Below are 15,254 nucleotides of genomic sequence, written 5' to 3'. Positions count from 1 at the left end.
CTGCTGTTTCCCCATGGGAGGTTTTCCACTGAAACCTGGCAGGCAGCGCCTGTTCTCCAGGTCAGGGATGAATTAGTTGAAACCTGGCAGTTAAGTATTTATAACTTGCCTTTGGATGTGATGAGCACATCGTAATAACAGCCTAAATGAAGCGTCAAAGTGGATCAGAATAAAGATCTAAGGAATATCCCAGAAGCAAGGTGCATATCCTGGGTCTTCAGTGGAGTGCAAGAAGTGCATGGAAGGCAATGATCCACAGCCCAACCCAGGCCCCTGCATAAGGGTGACGGAAGAAGAAGAAGAAGAAGAAGAAGAAGAAGAAGAAGAAGAAGAAGAAGAAGAAGAAGAAGAAGAAGAAGAAGAAGAAGAAGAAGAAGAAGAAGAAGAAGAAGAATGTATGGGGCAGAGACTTAGCCTATGACAAAAAGAGAGAAAAGCCTTATCCAGACAGCTGGCTCACAAAACAAGAAGGAACTAAGCTAAAAATGATGAGGACAGAAGGAAAGCAATAAAATTAGGGTGGACAAGTTGTATGATAAGATAGAAAGGAACGAGTGGAGATGGTTTGGATACACCAAAGAGATAAACAATGAAAGGTCAAGAAAACAGAGTTTGGAACTGCAACTGGAGTGTAAGGGAGGTTGAGGAAGACCCAAAACAAGGTAGACAGATTTTAGTGAAGAACAGCCTTATAAAAAACAACTTGGGCTGTACCACAGTACTGTAGTAATTTTAAGTAGTCTGTTTTGATCATGGCCCTATGCTTTGGGCATTATGCAAAAAAAAACTATAATGCTGATTACCTTACCCCATCAGAAGGTTCCTGCTCTGTATTTTAATTTTGCAACAGCCACACAATATGAATTTGCACTTGGACAGAGTCACTGCACACTCCACATCTAACACAGTAACCTAATGTAAATGTAACCTCTGGGTGGAGTTAGAAGGAAGCACTTTGTTCCACTGTGATTGCTGTACAGTCTTTGAAAAGAATTGTGACTGATATCATTTTATCATCACAGAGTTGGAACCACCCAGTGTGTAGCGAGCGAAGGAGTTCAATTAGCATGAATTATCTTGTGCAAAGACAAAAGAAGTCTGTAGACTGTGTAACAGAATTAGAGGATTATTAACATCAGAATCAAACAAGTCTTCAGTAAGAGAAGGGAGAAAACTAGACTTATAGGATTATATAGAGCCTATACAGAAGAGAAAGCATGGGGAGAAATCCATTAGAGGCTTCAGTTGGAAAATAATTATATTGGCAGGGCTGATCACAAGTATAAAATTAGACGGGATTTTAGCAGAAATGATTGGGATAAATTTTCATTCATTGGGAAGGGCGTGAAGGAGTGGAACAGTTTACCTGGGGAAGTGTTTGACCCTTTACCAAAATCTGTACAGGTATTCAAAAAAAGAATAAACAGCAACAGAGAAAAGAAATGTTAGAGGGCATTTGACCTGTGTAGGTTATTGTAAATAAATAATTTTTGTGAATAAATAATTCCATCCCCTTGTCTATGGGGACTGGACACCTGAAGTAGGGAACTGCCTGTAGGGGTAAAGTACAGTGGGGACTTCGAGGGCCCTGGGACCAGTATGATAGCTCGGAAGGCCATTCAGGAACTCTGAAAAGCAGTGGCAAAATGGGCTCTGGTTAAGACGCAGCAGGTCGTTATGCATTTTAGGTGCCAAAATGGGTTTTAAAAAAAAAGCAATGTACATTTAGATCTTATAGCAATTGTATAGTATTTTTCGAAGTGATTCCACATACTGTATACGAGTTGAGTGTGTGTGAAAGTACAGAAGATATTATGAGTAGAATTTTGTAAATAATATAAATTTATTAAGGATGAACTGTGTGTTCAATAGAGAAATTGTTAATGTAAATTGTATAATACTGTATTTTAGGAAAATGTCTTCTTTTCTTTTTAATTTAAAGTTTAGATGTTGAGAACAATATATTTTTGTGTAGGCCTATTATTTGCCACCGAGGTAGAGATCTCATTTGCAAATAAAATATTTTGATTGATAGATAGATTAGATTAGATTGGATGGACGGATGGACGGACGGATGGACGGACGGATGGACGGACGGATGGACGGACGGATGGACGGATGGATGGACGTTACAAAAATTGTTATATTTGACTACCTTCCTGTCTAGCAATCTGCGTTCTCTGGGGGACCCTGAGTCAATCCCTAGCCCTGCCAGTGAAGGCTGCAGGGGAGTACTTTTTCCTGAGAATATAGAAATACTGCTACTTATTTTCTTAATGAAAGTTTTATTGACAACCTAATCAATACAATATTTATTATTTTTTACTAGGACTGGTTTCGTCCAATATAAGGTGTACTACCGGAACCTCAAGGGATGCTGGACTTGACTTAATTTCGTAAACATTAGGATATTCCTCGGTCTAATACAGCAATATTGTATTTTTTTAAAAGAAGATTTATCCAAGTACTTCAATCACATGTACAGCACACAGTATATTTCTAATTGTTTTTAGTGGATTACTGTATATAGTTGAAACTCATTACTGAAGCCCAACACTGTGATAATTTTAATACAGCAGTTTTGGTGTTACAAGGAGTGTATTATAATGTCCTCACCTTATTATGTCATTTTTAATTAACAAGTGTTCATCAAGATTGAAAAAATCCTTGTATATGGACCATATTTAAATTTTGTACATCTGTGTGTTTTTGTGACCCTGTTTGTGGTCATAGCTTTTTAAGATTCAGTTCTATTTGATGTTTGTATTAAGACATTCAATTTTAATGACACTATGTCCTCCTTTTAAACTATCTTGCTATGAATAGCTGATGATGATCATTTACATTGGACAAAACTTGTCCTAGTAAAAAATATTGTATTGCTTAGGTGGTCAATAAAACTTTCATTAAGAAAATAAGTCATATCCATCAAAATGATGAATATCGTTGCTGACACATACTACTACTACTGCTACTACTACTACTTCTTCTTTTATGTGTGCTGAGTTCGTGCTCTTTCTGGTGCTGAAAAATATTTGTGTTGTGAGCTTCTATCTTGTGAATGTGAAGTGGATGTTTGTGCCCTGGAATTTTTTAAAAAAAATTATCTTATCTGTGGTGCCTTCTGGTGTAAGGCCAATTTCCTTCAGATCCTCTCTTATTTCTCTGATCCACTTGCATTTGCAACCTGTTGTGCTATTTTTTTTAAAGTTGAGATTATATTGCATCAGTTGTTTCAGAAGTCTCGAATCCTGTATTCTCATTATGTGTCCAAAGTATCCAAGTCTCCTCTTATGCATAGTATCAGTAATGGCTTCCAGCTCTTTGTACATGACTTTGTTGGGTACTATCTGCCACTGTCCATCTTTCTTGTATTTTCTGTTGATGCAGGTTCTTCCAATTCTTTCTTCAATCTCCTGAAGTCTGTTGGTCTTTGATCGTTCAGGTGAAAGAGGGTCTCTGCTGCATATGTTGCTTCCAGTTTTATAACTGCGTTGTAGTTTTGTGTGTGTATGGATAGGCGTTGTTTTTTGTTTTTGTTTTCTTCTTGTGGATATCCCAGGTTAATTTTTGTTCTTTAGATAGCTTGTTTGTTCTTATTTAGATCGAGGTTATTTTTCCGTTTAGGTTGTTTGTTATTACTTCCCCTAGGTATTTGAATTGGGCAACAATTTTGACTTTATTACTATTTATGCTTATTTCTTTTAATGATGTTGGTTTTTGTAACATAATTTAACAATGTAACTACTACTGCTATTATTATACAGAGTATCCCAGGAGGAAGGAGCCATATGTTAAAAGGTGATAGTATTGGTCATTCTAAAGTGAAAACATTATATGAACATATGCTTTATTTTCAATAGTATACTTTTTAAATACAAAAACTTTTGCTATTCTTCCTGGTGTAATCCTCTCTTTATTTAATAGTTTAGCAATTGTATAGAATTCTCTCTCACTTTGTTTTTATATTTTATTCACTTCCCAGATATTTTACTCTCATTCCTTTGGTTGCCCTAAAACTTTTAATAGATGCACTTCTTCTTCCATTTTTTCTCCACAGAGTAGACACTGATTCTATCTCTCTGACCCTTATTTTTATAAATTCCCATTAGCCACCACTGTTGAATATGTAAGTAACTTGATCAAGCGTACGGAATATTTAGTGAAATTTTTGTTGCAAATGAAGAGAATGTAATGGTTAGTATTCACAAGTTGGACACATAACATCATGTGTTTTTTTCAGTGTTGTGATTACTATTGGTTTTTGTGGTGCTTTTTGAGGATCCAACCAGTATCCAGCCTGAAGATTTGACAGACAGATAAACCTAAACACCTATGAAAGTTGCCACAGTGTAGAATATAGTATAGCTGGTAGTAAACTAAGAATACATACCTTTTCTGACTAATCCTAGAGATCCTCTAATTTTACTCGTGCCTTCATTGAGGAGTTACTGGAGTTGAACTGCACAATGGGGGCCTGTTGGGCATCTAATTAAAAGCAGTAGCCTTGACTCTAATACGCCTGACTTGTCACTCTCCTTCAATTCACCTATACAGTCTGTGGCACAAGATATGAGCATTTTGTAGAAAGAAGTTAAAGAAATAGCAGACCTTATCACTAGCAATTTCCACCTCAGTGCCATATAGTTGACACTATGTCATCCTCTTCAATGTTATGGTATTTCAGTGCTAGGAAAAGTTTTTCACTTTCCTTTGCAACCGAACAGTTGTATTTTCAAATAAGTTAGGAGACAATTAATGAAATTTTGTGCCCAGGGCATAGGACCACCACCACTTCATCCTCTGGCTGGCTTTGTAGCTCAGCTGGTAAAGCACTTGCCTTCTATACTCAAGGATTGAGTCTCAATAGAGAATGTTTAGTGGCTGCCAGTAACAGCATGTTCAGTTCCTTTTTACTATTTGCTTTACGTCACACCGACACAGATAGGTCTTATGGCGACGATGGGATGGGAAAGGCCTAGGAAATGGAAGGAAGCGGCCGTGGCCTTAATTAACGTACAGCCCCGGCATTTGCCTGGTGTGAAAATGGGAAACCACGGAAAACCATCTTCAGGGCTGCCGACAGTGGGGCTCGAACCCACGATCTCCCGATTACTGGATACTTGCCGCACTTAAGCGACTGCAGCTATCGAGCTCGGTATGTTCAGTTCCAGTGGTGGGGAAAATGCAGAATAAAAGTTTCTAAATGCTCTAGGCAGATGGCCTGTGCACACCCCCAATTTTAATTGGCTATAAAAATATATACATTTTTGCTATTTGCTTTATGTCGCACTGACACAGATAGGTCTTATGGCGATGATGGGATAGGAAAGGCCTAGGAGTTGGAAGGAAGCTGCCGTGGCCTTAATTATGGTACAGCCCCGGCATTTGCCTGGTGTGAAAATGGGAAACCACGAAAAACCATCTTCAAGGCTGCCGACAGTGGGACTCGAACCCACTGTCTTCCGATTACTGGATACTGGCCGCACTTAAGCGACTGCAGCTATCGAGCTCAGTAAAAATATATACAAAAATATCCGATTGGTTAATAACTTAAGTAATCAGTAGAAAAAAACAAAATTTATTACAAACATCAAGAATGCTCCAAAATTGTTGGCAACAAATATTGGTCCAGTAGAAAGAGTAACAAAATTCAAATATCTGGGAGAAATAATTCAAGAAAAATGGTTTAGACAAATCTGCAGTAGAAGAAAGGGTAAACAAGATGGAAAGAGCATATGTTATCACAAAGAATTTTTATAACAAAAAGTGTCTATCTAAAAATCTTAAAATAAGGCACAACACTATAGTAGTGAAACCAGAATGCTTATATGCAAGTGAATGCCTGGTACTAAACTATAGATTAGATAAACTTGAGGTACTAGAAAAGAGAATCATGAGAAAAATCTTAGGACGTGTGAAAACAACAGAAGTATGGAAATTAAGATCTAATGATGAAATATACAGCAACATAGAAAACGTAACAGAAACCATAAGAAAAAGGAGATTGCAATTTTTTGGACATATTTACAGAATGGATGATTCCAGATTAACAAAAAAGATTTTCAAGTACCTTTGGGACAAAAAGGCAACAATTAGCTGGATTCAAGAAGTAAAGAAAGATTTAGAAAGAAATAATATAAGAGAAGAAGAAATTATGGACAGAGAAAATTTTAGAAAGAGGGTAGTAAGCATGGAAGAATTCCAAGGAAGATTGAACAAGAAGCCTGGTGCGAAGTGGTCCGAGGACAGACGGAAATAGCATAATGAAAGGATGAAAGAATATTGGAAGGGAAGAAGGAGCAGAAGAGGAAACAACAAAGTATGAAGAACTGAATTGAAATTGGCATGTGGTCCTTAGCAGGCCTCAGAAGAAGAAGAAGAAGAAGAAGAAGAAGAAGAAGAAGAAGAAGAAGAAGAAGAAGAAGAAGAAGAAGAAGATTGCAAATACTTCATACCACACAACTTAATTTTTTTTCAAACAGGGCTGGAAAGATACCAGCTCCAAAGGCATTATTATTATTATTATTATTATTATTATTATTATTATTATTATTATTATTATTATTATTATTATTATTATGATTATTATTATTTATTATTATTATTATTATTATTATTATTATTATTATTATTATTATTATTATTATTATTATTATTATTATTATTATTATTATTATTATTATTATTATTATTATTATTATTATTATCATCGTGTTTTGCTAGTTTTTAGAGGTGTAAGAATGTGCCAGGGTGAGACAAAGCAAAGATCAAAGCATCATTTAAAACACTATAATTTGAAATTTTATTTCATTCCTTTCTTTTTTTTTTCTGACTTTAAACTTTGATAAATAATCTGAATGAACAACAACAAATAACAGTTAAATGGAAAAATGATGAGCTTGTCAGCTCTGCTCACAACAGTGACTTAAAGTCAAAATTTAGTTACAGTTGAGAAGGTTTTTGATTCAATAGTTTACAATAGTTTACAAGTAACTAATGTCATTTTGTTCCGTATTGAAGATAACAAAAGTAAAATTCTTTCAAGAATAAAATTTACTGTGTCTACCTATTCAATACAATTATATTCTGTAATGATTATATCCTACATGAATTACAAACACTAATTAGGAACATGTTTTGCCGTAGTTTTGGGCATCTTAAAGTCAAGTCTTTAAATCTATTAAACATTGGAACTTAAAACTAAATACAATGGTCTTATGCTAAAAATTTTTACAAAAAGTTGTGCTTTAGGTAATATTTACATAGTTTACAATGTGTGCATTAATTAAAGAATAACTATTACTAACTAGTGATTACCATTGATTTTTGTGGTTTCCCTATAATTACATAATCTTTGGTGGTGCTTTTTGAGGATCCAACCAGTATCCAGTCTGAAGACTTGACAGGCAGGTAAACCTGAACACCTACGAAAGTGCCCACAGTGAATTGCTTCCTTGTCACAAATTCTTTAATTAATGTACACATTGTAAACTATGTAAATATCACCTAAAGCACAACTTTTTATAAAAAAAATTAGCATAAGACCATGTATTTAGTTTTAAGTTCCAATGTTTAATAGATTTAAAGACTTGACCTTAAGATTATTATTAGGCTGAAGATGCCCAAAACTAGGGTGAAACATGCTCCTAGTTAGTGTTTGTAATTCCTGTAGGATATAATCACTACAGAATATAATTGTATTGAATAGTGGAGACAGTAAATTTTATTCTTGAAATAATTTTACCAATAGTTTACAACCGAATGAGCATGGTGGCTCTAAAAGAAATTTTTTCAATTGTTCCACTCAATTACACCTTAGGAGACTAAGCTACAAAATCTACTACAGTCTGCCTTCTCAAAGGCACAACTTTCTTATCCAAAGTTTACATCAGATCACTTTGAAAACAGTGTCTACTGTGATTTCTGCTCAACAGTCTGATCCACAATTGTGTATAAATAATTAGAAATTAAACAGGGGCAGTAAGTGCCTGTGCTAAATGGCCTACACGTAGAGAAAGAAAAGGTTTAAAAAAATCGGCCATGAACAAAATGCTAGGGGACAAAGCACTTGCACTCCTTTTGACATACACGTTGAAAAACACCTGAAATCCTATATGAGCTTATGGCCTGAAGTCACAGAGGCTAAGCCTATACCAAATACAGTAGAGACAATACGCGACACTTACGGATTTCGCCTTGCTAAAATGGGAGACAATTCGACGGTGGCGCTCCTAGTGACTTGACCTGAACAAATCGCGCTAAATTCAAATATCAATGGAAATGTATATACGGAAATGGATAAATAAATTATGTCTAGAAAGAAAGTGGTATTGAGATATTAACTTCGAAGTTGCTAAAGCAATTCTGGATAAATGGGTGAAGAATTATTTCAAAGGTTATTATTCAAAGACTGAAATTAGACACATAAACAAGATATGAAATGGGCTGCTGTGAAATGGCTTGATCTTTCATTTATGCATTACTTTATTAGCTTTAACATTCCTGCCTGAACTCTTACAGTTGGATTTGTCTTTTTTCTCATTTTAAAACATTGTATCATCACATTAAGACACTTGTCAATAAAAATATCGGCACATTCCTTACACATATGATGCAATGAATTAACATTTAATAGCTGGACAATTTTCCTCTTAACATGAAGCCTACTAACAGAAAGATAATCTATAAAATCCTGGCTTTAATCTGAGAAGAGGGATAAAAGAAAGAAAAGTATGAAAATGTTGTCGATAGTGATGCTTTGAGGAATATTTACGTACAATTAGAGTAAAAATATAACATACCCTTGGCTGTATAGTCGAGGATTTTTAAAGTCGCTGGCCTGGAAATGATCCGAACAGATCTTATAATTCTTATATAAGCGTAACGTCCCTTCTTTCTTGTACACCTTATCCAAATCACTTCCGTGACATTTCAAAACCCACAGATCACACCCACAACAACACATCGGTATTGAAGGTTAATTGCTGCACTATACAATAAAATATGCGTATTACATTTTATGCCAGTTAAAATATGGGTCGAGCAGGTCAGAAGATTATGAAGTACTATAAAAATCTCTGTCACTGGAAGAATATATCTCCAAACACAATATTACTTACATGTTCTTGTCACGAGTGAACCAGAAGAATGACCGCGCATTTTTCTCTACTTCGTAATTACTGCAGCCAAACACAGCACTTACCTTTCCCCTCATGTTGAGAGGATATATCAAGGAATGACACACGCTACTATTTAATCATGTCAACTCACTGAAAACGCATAAATAACACCAAAAACTTCACACAAAAATACACGTGCTCTTATGAGAGAATCAGTACTGTTCAGGCCTATCCGCTAGAGTGAGTTCCAATAGCTGTCCCTCGATATCTCGCTCAGTGTCGCGTATTGTCTCTACTGTATTTGCCTATACTACAGAGGGTGACTAGATGGCAAAAATATTAAGTTCCAAAAATGTTTGAAGAATTTAGAGTTTTAGAAAATCATAGTCACCCCCAGACCAAGTTGAATGGTAATTAATAGAGGGTGAACACTCCTTATTCCCTCAGTTACATATTTCCCAGCAGGGATTTGAATAGAGTCCTTAGACTTGCCTGAAAATTTATGTTTAAAAGTTGATATTGTACTTCATAAATTTACATTAAGAATGAATTTTGAAATCTTCCCCTCAAGTTAACTTTCTGGAGTTATCACATATTTAAAGGTGTCTAATTGGTATTTTTCTCAATAATTAAATTAAAGGAAATAATTAGCTGAAAAGACAACAGGGTTTGAACATTCTTTTTGTAATTCCTAGTTTCAAGTGGCTATAATGGAATAAAAATGTATATGTTTCTCCACAAAGTGGGGGAGGGAATTGATTCCCCTGTTGCCCCCCCTCCCACTCCTAATCGCCAGTACTGGCCCTAATACTAGGGAAACCACACAAAAGTTCAGTCTACTAATTAATCTCTGAAGAAAATAGAAATTTAAATTTATTAATTTTCATTGGAATTTGAAGAAAGTTACAATACCAGTAGAACTCTAGTATCATTTTGCGAAGCAGATCTATTTAGTTACCGAGTGTGGCTTTGGCAAACTCAGTTTGGGTCAGATTAAATAATAAATAAATAATAATACTAACCCCCGTTTCCCCTTACCTGGCTCCTGCCAGTTCAGGACATTTATGGCATTTCTCCACATTCTTCTCTCCTTCCACCATTCCTTGTCCATCATTTTGTCCCAGTTTGGGTTTCCTCTTCTTGCACTGTTCTTTATTGAATCAATCCACCATGTTCTACATCTTCCTCTCGCTCTCTTTCCCTCGAACTTATCTCCATCATCTGTTTTGCTATTCTTTTCCTCCTCCATCCTCTTTACATGTACAAACCATCTTAGTTTATTCCTATCAGTACTCTTGTTTAGGTTTTCCATTCCAACCTCCTTTAAATAAATAAATAAATAAATGAATGAATGAATGAATGAATGAATGAATGAATGAATGAATGAATGAATGAATGATTAAATAAATAAATAAATAAATAAATAAATAAATAAATAAATAAATAAATATATGGGAGATAGTGGTTTCGAACCCACTGTTGGCAGCCCTGAAGATGGTTTTCTGGCCGGGGCTGTACCTTAATTAAGGCCACGGTCTCTTCCTTCCCACTCCTAGCCTTTTCCTCTCCCATCATCACGATCTGAGCTGTCTGTGTCGGTGTAATGTAAAGAAGATTGTGCAAAAAAGAAAAAAGAAAGAAATTAATGATTAACTTCAAAACTGTAATTCATTGCCTGTAATTAAAGCTCATACTTCCTTCCCTTCAAGGGAGCAAATGAAAATAAGTTTATTCCCAGTTGAATTGAATTTCAACCCCTGTCTGAGGAGTTGGTGGAATTATGACAAGCAGCTCATTTATAGTTGAACAAGTAGCCAACCTTGCCTTTGCATCTTCACTTGTTCTCATGCTGGTAGTGGTGATTTGTTGAAAAGAAAAATCCTTTTTTTAGCTGCCAAGAATTAGGAATTATCTTTCAAAACATTATATAAACCCTGCAAGTAATGGAGATTGGCACAGCAGCATGTGCCTTGTGCTGTGAGCAAGAATAGCAGGGCTATATTTTAACAAAAGTCATTGACACTGACATATGATTCACCTGTTTGATGCACACATTCATCAGTCTGGCAGTATCACTCAGTCAGTGTGTGTGTAGTTCTGTCAAGTCTCTGTTACTCTCTTAGTGTGCAGTCAAGCACAAAATGAATTTTTTAAATTGTATAATCACACTGTATCCATAATTGTAAAACATGTATAATTGTTCCTTGAAAGTTTTCTTGTATAGTATTGAATTAACATCTCAAAAATTGATGATTACTCCAGTTAAGGTTAACTGTCAGACTTTACTTCTCTGTCAAAATTCACTCAGAAACTTAATATTTTGTAGGTTTTATTTTTATTTTCAGTTTTGTTGTCTATCCGCCTCCTTATCACTCAGACTCACAGTATATTTTTGGCTGTCTATAAATTGTTGTGCCTCCCCCTCCCCTCCACCCTTCCATTTCTAATTCCCAGTTGCTGCCACTGTCACACGCACCAGCTCTCTACTGTGCCAGTGAGAAGATACCTTGCCAGCTAATGTAAAATATATACTAGGTTTTAAAGGAGAGATTTCTAAGTATTTTTGTATTGTACAGTATACTGAAATTAGCAGACCACTACTGACATTTATGAACTATATAAGATTTTGGATATTTTTTTATTAGAACAAGTAGAGCTGATGATTACATAATTTTGCCCCTTAAAGCATCAATCACCACCACTTTCAAAAACACATGGATTAAAAAAAAAAAATATGTATATACAGGTACAGAGGGCTCAGGGCTCAATTCCTGGCCAGATCAGGGAATTAACTTGTACCGTTAATTCCTATGACTTGGAGACTGGGTGTTTGTGTTTGTCTTAACACACATCGTCACACTACTAACTACTGCAGAAACACAATAGTGATTACATCCCTTCATATAGGGTTGGTTTCAGGAAGGGCATCCTGCCATAAAACTTGGCCAAATCCCCATTCCTACCAACCACTAGTAATTGAAAAAAGGCCAGGAAGAAGAAGACAGGTTGTTCTCAAAAGAATAGAGGAGATTATGCTTCCTAATCTGCTATAGAGACTATAATTATGTTACCTTAGCTAAGTCCTCAGTTCTATTGATAAATAGCTTACCTCGTTTCTTTGTCCTCCTGATGGCTAACCTGTGCTTCTGACACTGACAATGATCTGTCTACTCCTGTAAAGTTTGTAACCTTGACTTGTTTCCATCCTTGGCGCACACACAAGGCCAGCAAGTGGGTGCCAATTTATCACTTATTTCTGTCAGTCATTAACTAAACTTCTGTCTTCTTTAATTTTTTAATTTTGCTTTTACAAATAGGCCAGATAATTGAGATGACCTTGGTAATAATTATTGTTTTCTGTTTTATACCAGCATGCATGTATGTTCTCCTCAGCCCAAATGCTGGTGAATTTTCTACAGCTCAACCATTAGCTGTCAATAGATGGCCTAGGCATCACTGAAGAGGCGTACTAGGGAAATGAGGAGCGAGGTAGTTTCCCGTTGCTTTCTTCACCGAGCCAAAAGTTGCTATTACATATCAGTCTGCCAAGCCCACTGAAATTCCTGCACCAACCGACCCTATGAGCTACATTTTCCCACCATTCATAGCAGGGACTGTCTGCATAAGGAATGGCATTACTAGCATCGCTCATACCTTGGTCACTTTCATATTGTCAAAGCCAAGGATAAGACTGAGATAGATCAGTGAAAGTAACAAATTTGTTCTAGCCCACACCAAAAGACATTGTGCAAAGTAAACACTAGGTCTCGCCAGTATAAGTATTTTAAAAACCTCTTTTCCTCAGCTCTTATCTTGTTATTCATTGGGAGGAGAGGAAGCAATAAAAATGCACAGTTTTAGCCCTTCAGGCAAGCAACTCAGTGTTGAAAACATCCTAGGGATATGAGCTATGATTTTTAGGTAAATAAAATATAATAAAGTATTAGAATATATTCTTTATTTATTTCTAAAAATGACAATCCTTTTCTTAATCATCATTATGTGGTCAATTAGATTTGATTTGCCTTTTTCTACCGCTATGAGTGCTAATGTGAGTCAATGCAGAGTTTCACTTAAGCCCTTATAGCTAAATTTGGTGTGGACATTTTTTAAAAAATCAAAAAATGCATGAGGGTATTTTTTTTATATAGTGGCTTTACATCACACCGAGACAGATAGGTCTTATGGCGACGGTAGGATAGGAAAGGCCTAGCAGTTGTAAGGAAGCGGCTGTGGCCTTAATTAATTAAGGTACAACCCCAGCATTTGCCTGGTGTGAAAATGGAAAACCACGGAAAACCATCTTCAGGGCTGCCAACAGTGGGATTCAAACCCACTATCTCCTGGATGCAAGCTCACAGCCGCGCGCCCCTAACCACACAGCCAACTCACCCGGTATTAAACCAAGGAACACATTACAGAAATAATTATGTAAATAAGATAATTTTGCTAGGATTTTAATAAAAAAGAAAACGAGTAAATAAACAAGCAGTTTTTGGCTGTTTCTCTGGAACTGCATTTAGACCGGAAATGATATTCGAAATTTGTTTTTTTTTAGTTTGATAGAGCTATCCAAGACACAATTTGAAGCCTTTTCAGGCCCTTTAGCCCTTCAACTTTCATCACAATTGAGAAAATTGCTTAATTTTACGTCTTTCATAGTATGGGGACCCTTACTTTGTCCGCTAAGAAAGGTTTTCGACATTAAAAGAGGAGACAAAACATTAAACCTAAAAGAACAAGGACAATCTGCACATCCTCATAATAAATGGTCTCTTTTCTCATCAGTCCCAGTTCCTATATACCCATTTCTTCTCAGCCTCTGACAAGCTCCGTTCTGCTTCCCATCGTTACCAGAAGGCGGGCTTCAGCACTCCTTCAGGGCCATCTTGACAGATCTTCAGTCTTGATGTGAGAAGTGTAGGTTAAGGAGAAAGCTGAATAAAGAAAGGAAGAGAGAAAAGATGAATACAGGTGGCAGAGAACTAGGAAAAGAGGAGAAACCCAGAAAGAAGAAGAAAAAGAACCTGATTTCATCTTTTTTTAAAATATCATCATCCTTCTTTTCTTTTATCCAATTCCTGCCAGGTAGGGAAATTTATAACACTTCTCCACCTTCCTTTCTCCTTCCACTGTTCCTCTTCCATCATTCTTTTCCAGTCCATGTTTCTTATTCTTGCACTCCTGTTTATAATGGGCCGATGACCTTCGATGTTAGGCCCCTTTAAACAACAAGTATCATCAACCTCTTTATAATCTCCATCATCTCTTTTGGTATTCTTTTCTCCTCCATCCTCTTTACATGTCCAAACCATCTTAGTTTACTCCTATCAGTTCTCTCATTTATGCTTTCCATTCCAACATCCTTTCTCACATCTTCATTTCTCAATCTGTCCTTACTTGTCTTTCCTATCATACTTCTTAGGTATTTAATTTCGTTGGCTTGAATTCTACTCTCCTCACTACTTGTCATTGTTCAGGTCAATATGGGTGCATAAAACATTTTATACATTATCTCCTTCCACTTCCTTATTCCAGACTAGGTTTCTTAGACTCTGGTAGAATGCATTGCCCTATTGCACCCTCATGCTAATCTCCATGTCCAGCCTTGTATTCTGCATTAAATTACTCCCTCGGTATTTGAAAATGTCAGCAATTTCAGGGCTTTGACCACCAGTTTTCATAATGCTTTTCCCTTGTCTTTCTCCTCTTGATATCACCATGGTCTTGCTTTTCTCTGTGCTGATTTTCATAACATACTTTTCAATTTTCTTGTTCATTGCATCAAGTCATTCTTGTACGTCTTTACAGTTTGTTCCCCAGATCACAATATCATCTGCAAATGTATCTTTTTTTAATTTCTCCCTTTATTACTTGCACTCAGCCTACCAGGTTAATTTCTGGGGGCGAAGGCGACCAGGGCCAGCCCCGTGGTGTAAGGGTAGCGTGCCTGCCTCTTACCTGGAGGCCTCGGGTTCAATTCCCGGCTAGGCCAGGGATTTTTATCCGACCTGAGGGCGGTTTGAGGTCCACTCAGCCTACGTGATTAGAATTAAGGAGCTATCTGACAGTGAGGTAGCAGCCCCGGTCCAGAAAGCCAAGAATATCGGCTGAGAGGATTCGTCGTGCTGA

General features: G+C 36.4%; 1 protein-coding gene across 1 annotated transcript in view; it reads left to right on the top strand.

Moving 5' to 3' along the window:
- The first annotated feature begins 238 nt into the window (after positions 1–238).
- LOC137502672 (uncharacterized) overlaps positions 239–15,254 on the top strand; it is a 191,653-nt gene continuing 176,637 nt past the window's right edge. Inside the window, exon 1 of the mRNA XM_068229600.1 lies at positions 239–395. Coding sequence (XP_068085701.1) covers positions 239–395 — 157 coding nt within the window. The remainder of the gene's footprint in view (positions 396–15,254) is intronic.

Source organism: Anabrus simplex, chromosome 11 (genome assembly GCF_040414725.1).
Source record: "Anabrus simplex isolate iqAnaSimp1 chromosome 11, ASM4041472v1, whole genome shotgun sequence".
NCBI classification, from domain to species: Eukaryota; Metazoa; Arthropoda; class Insecta; order Orthoptera; family Tettigoniidae; genus Anabrus; species Anabrus simplex.
Note: the sequence above shows the minus strand (reverse complement) of the source record. Positions and strands in the feature narration are given on the sequence as shown.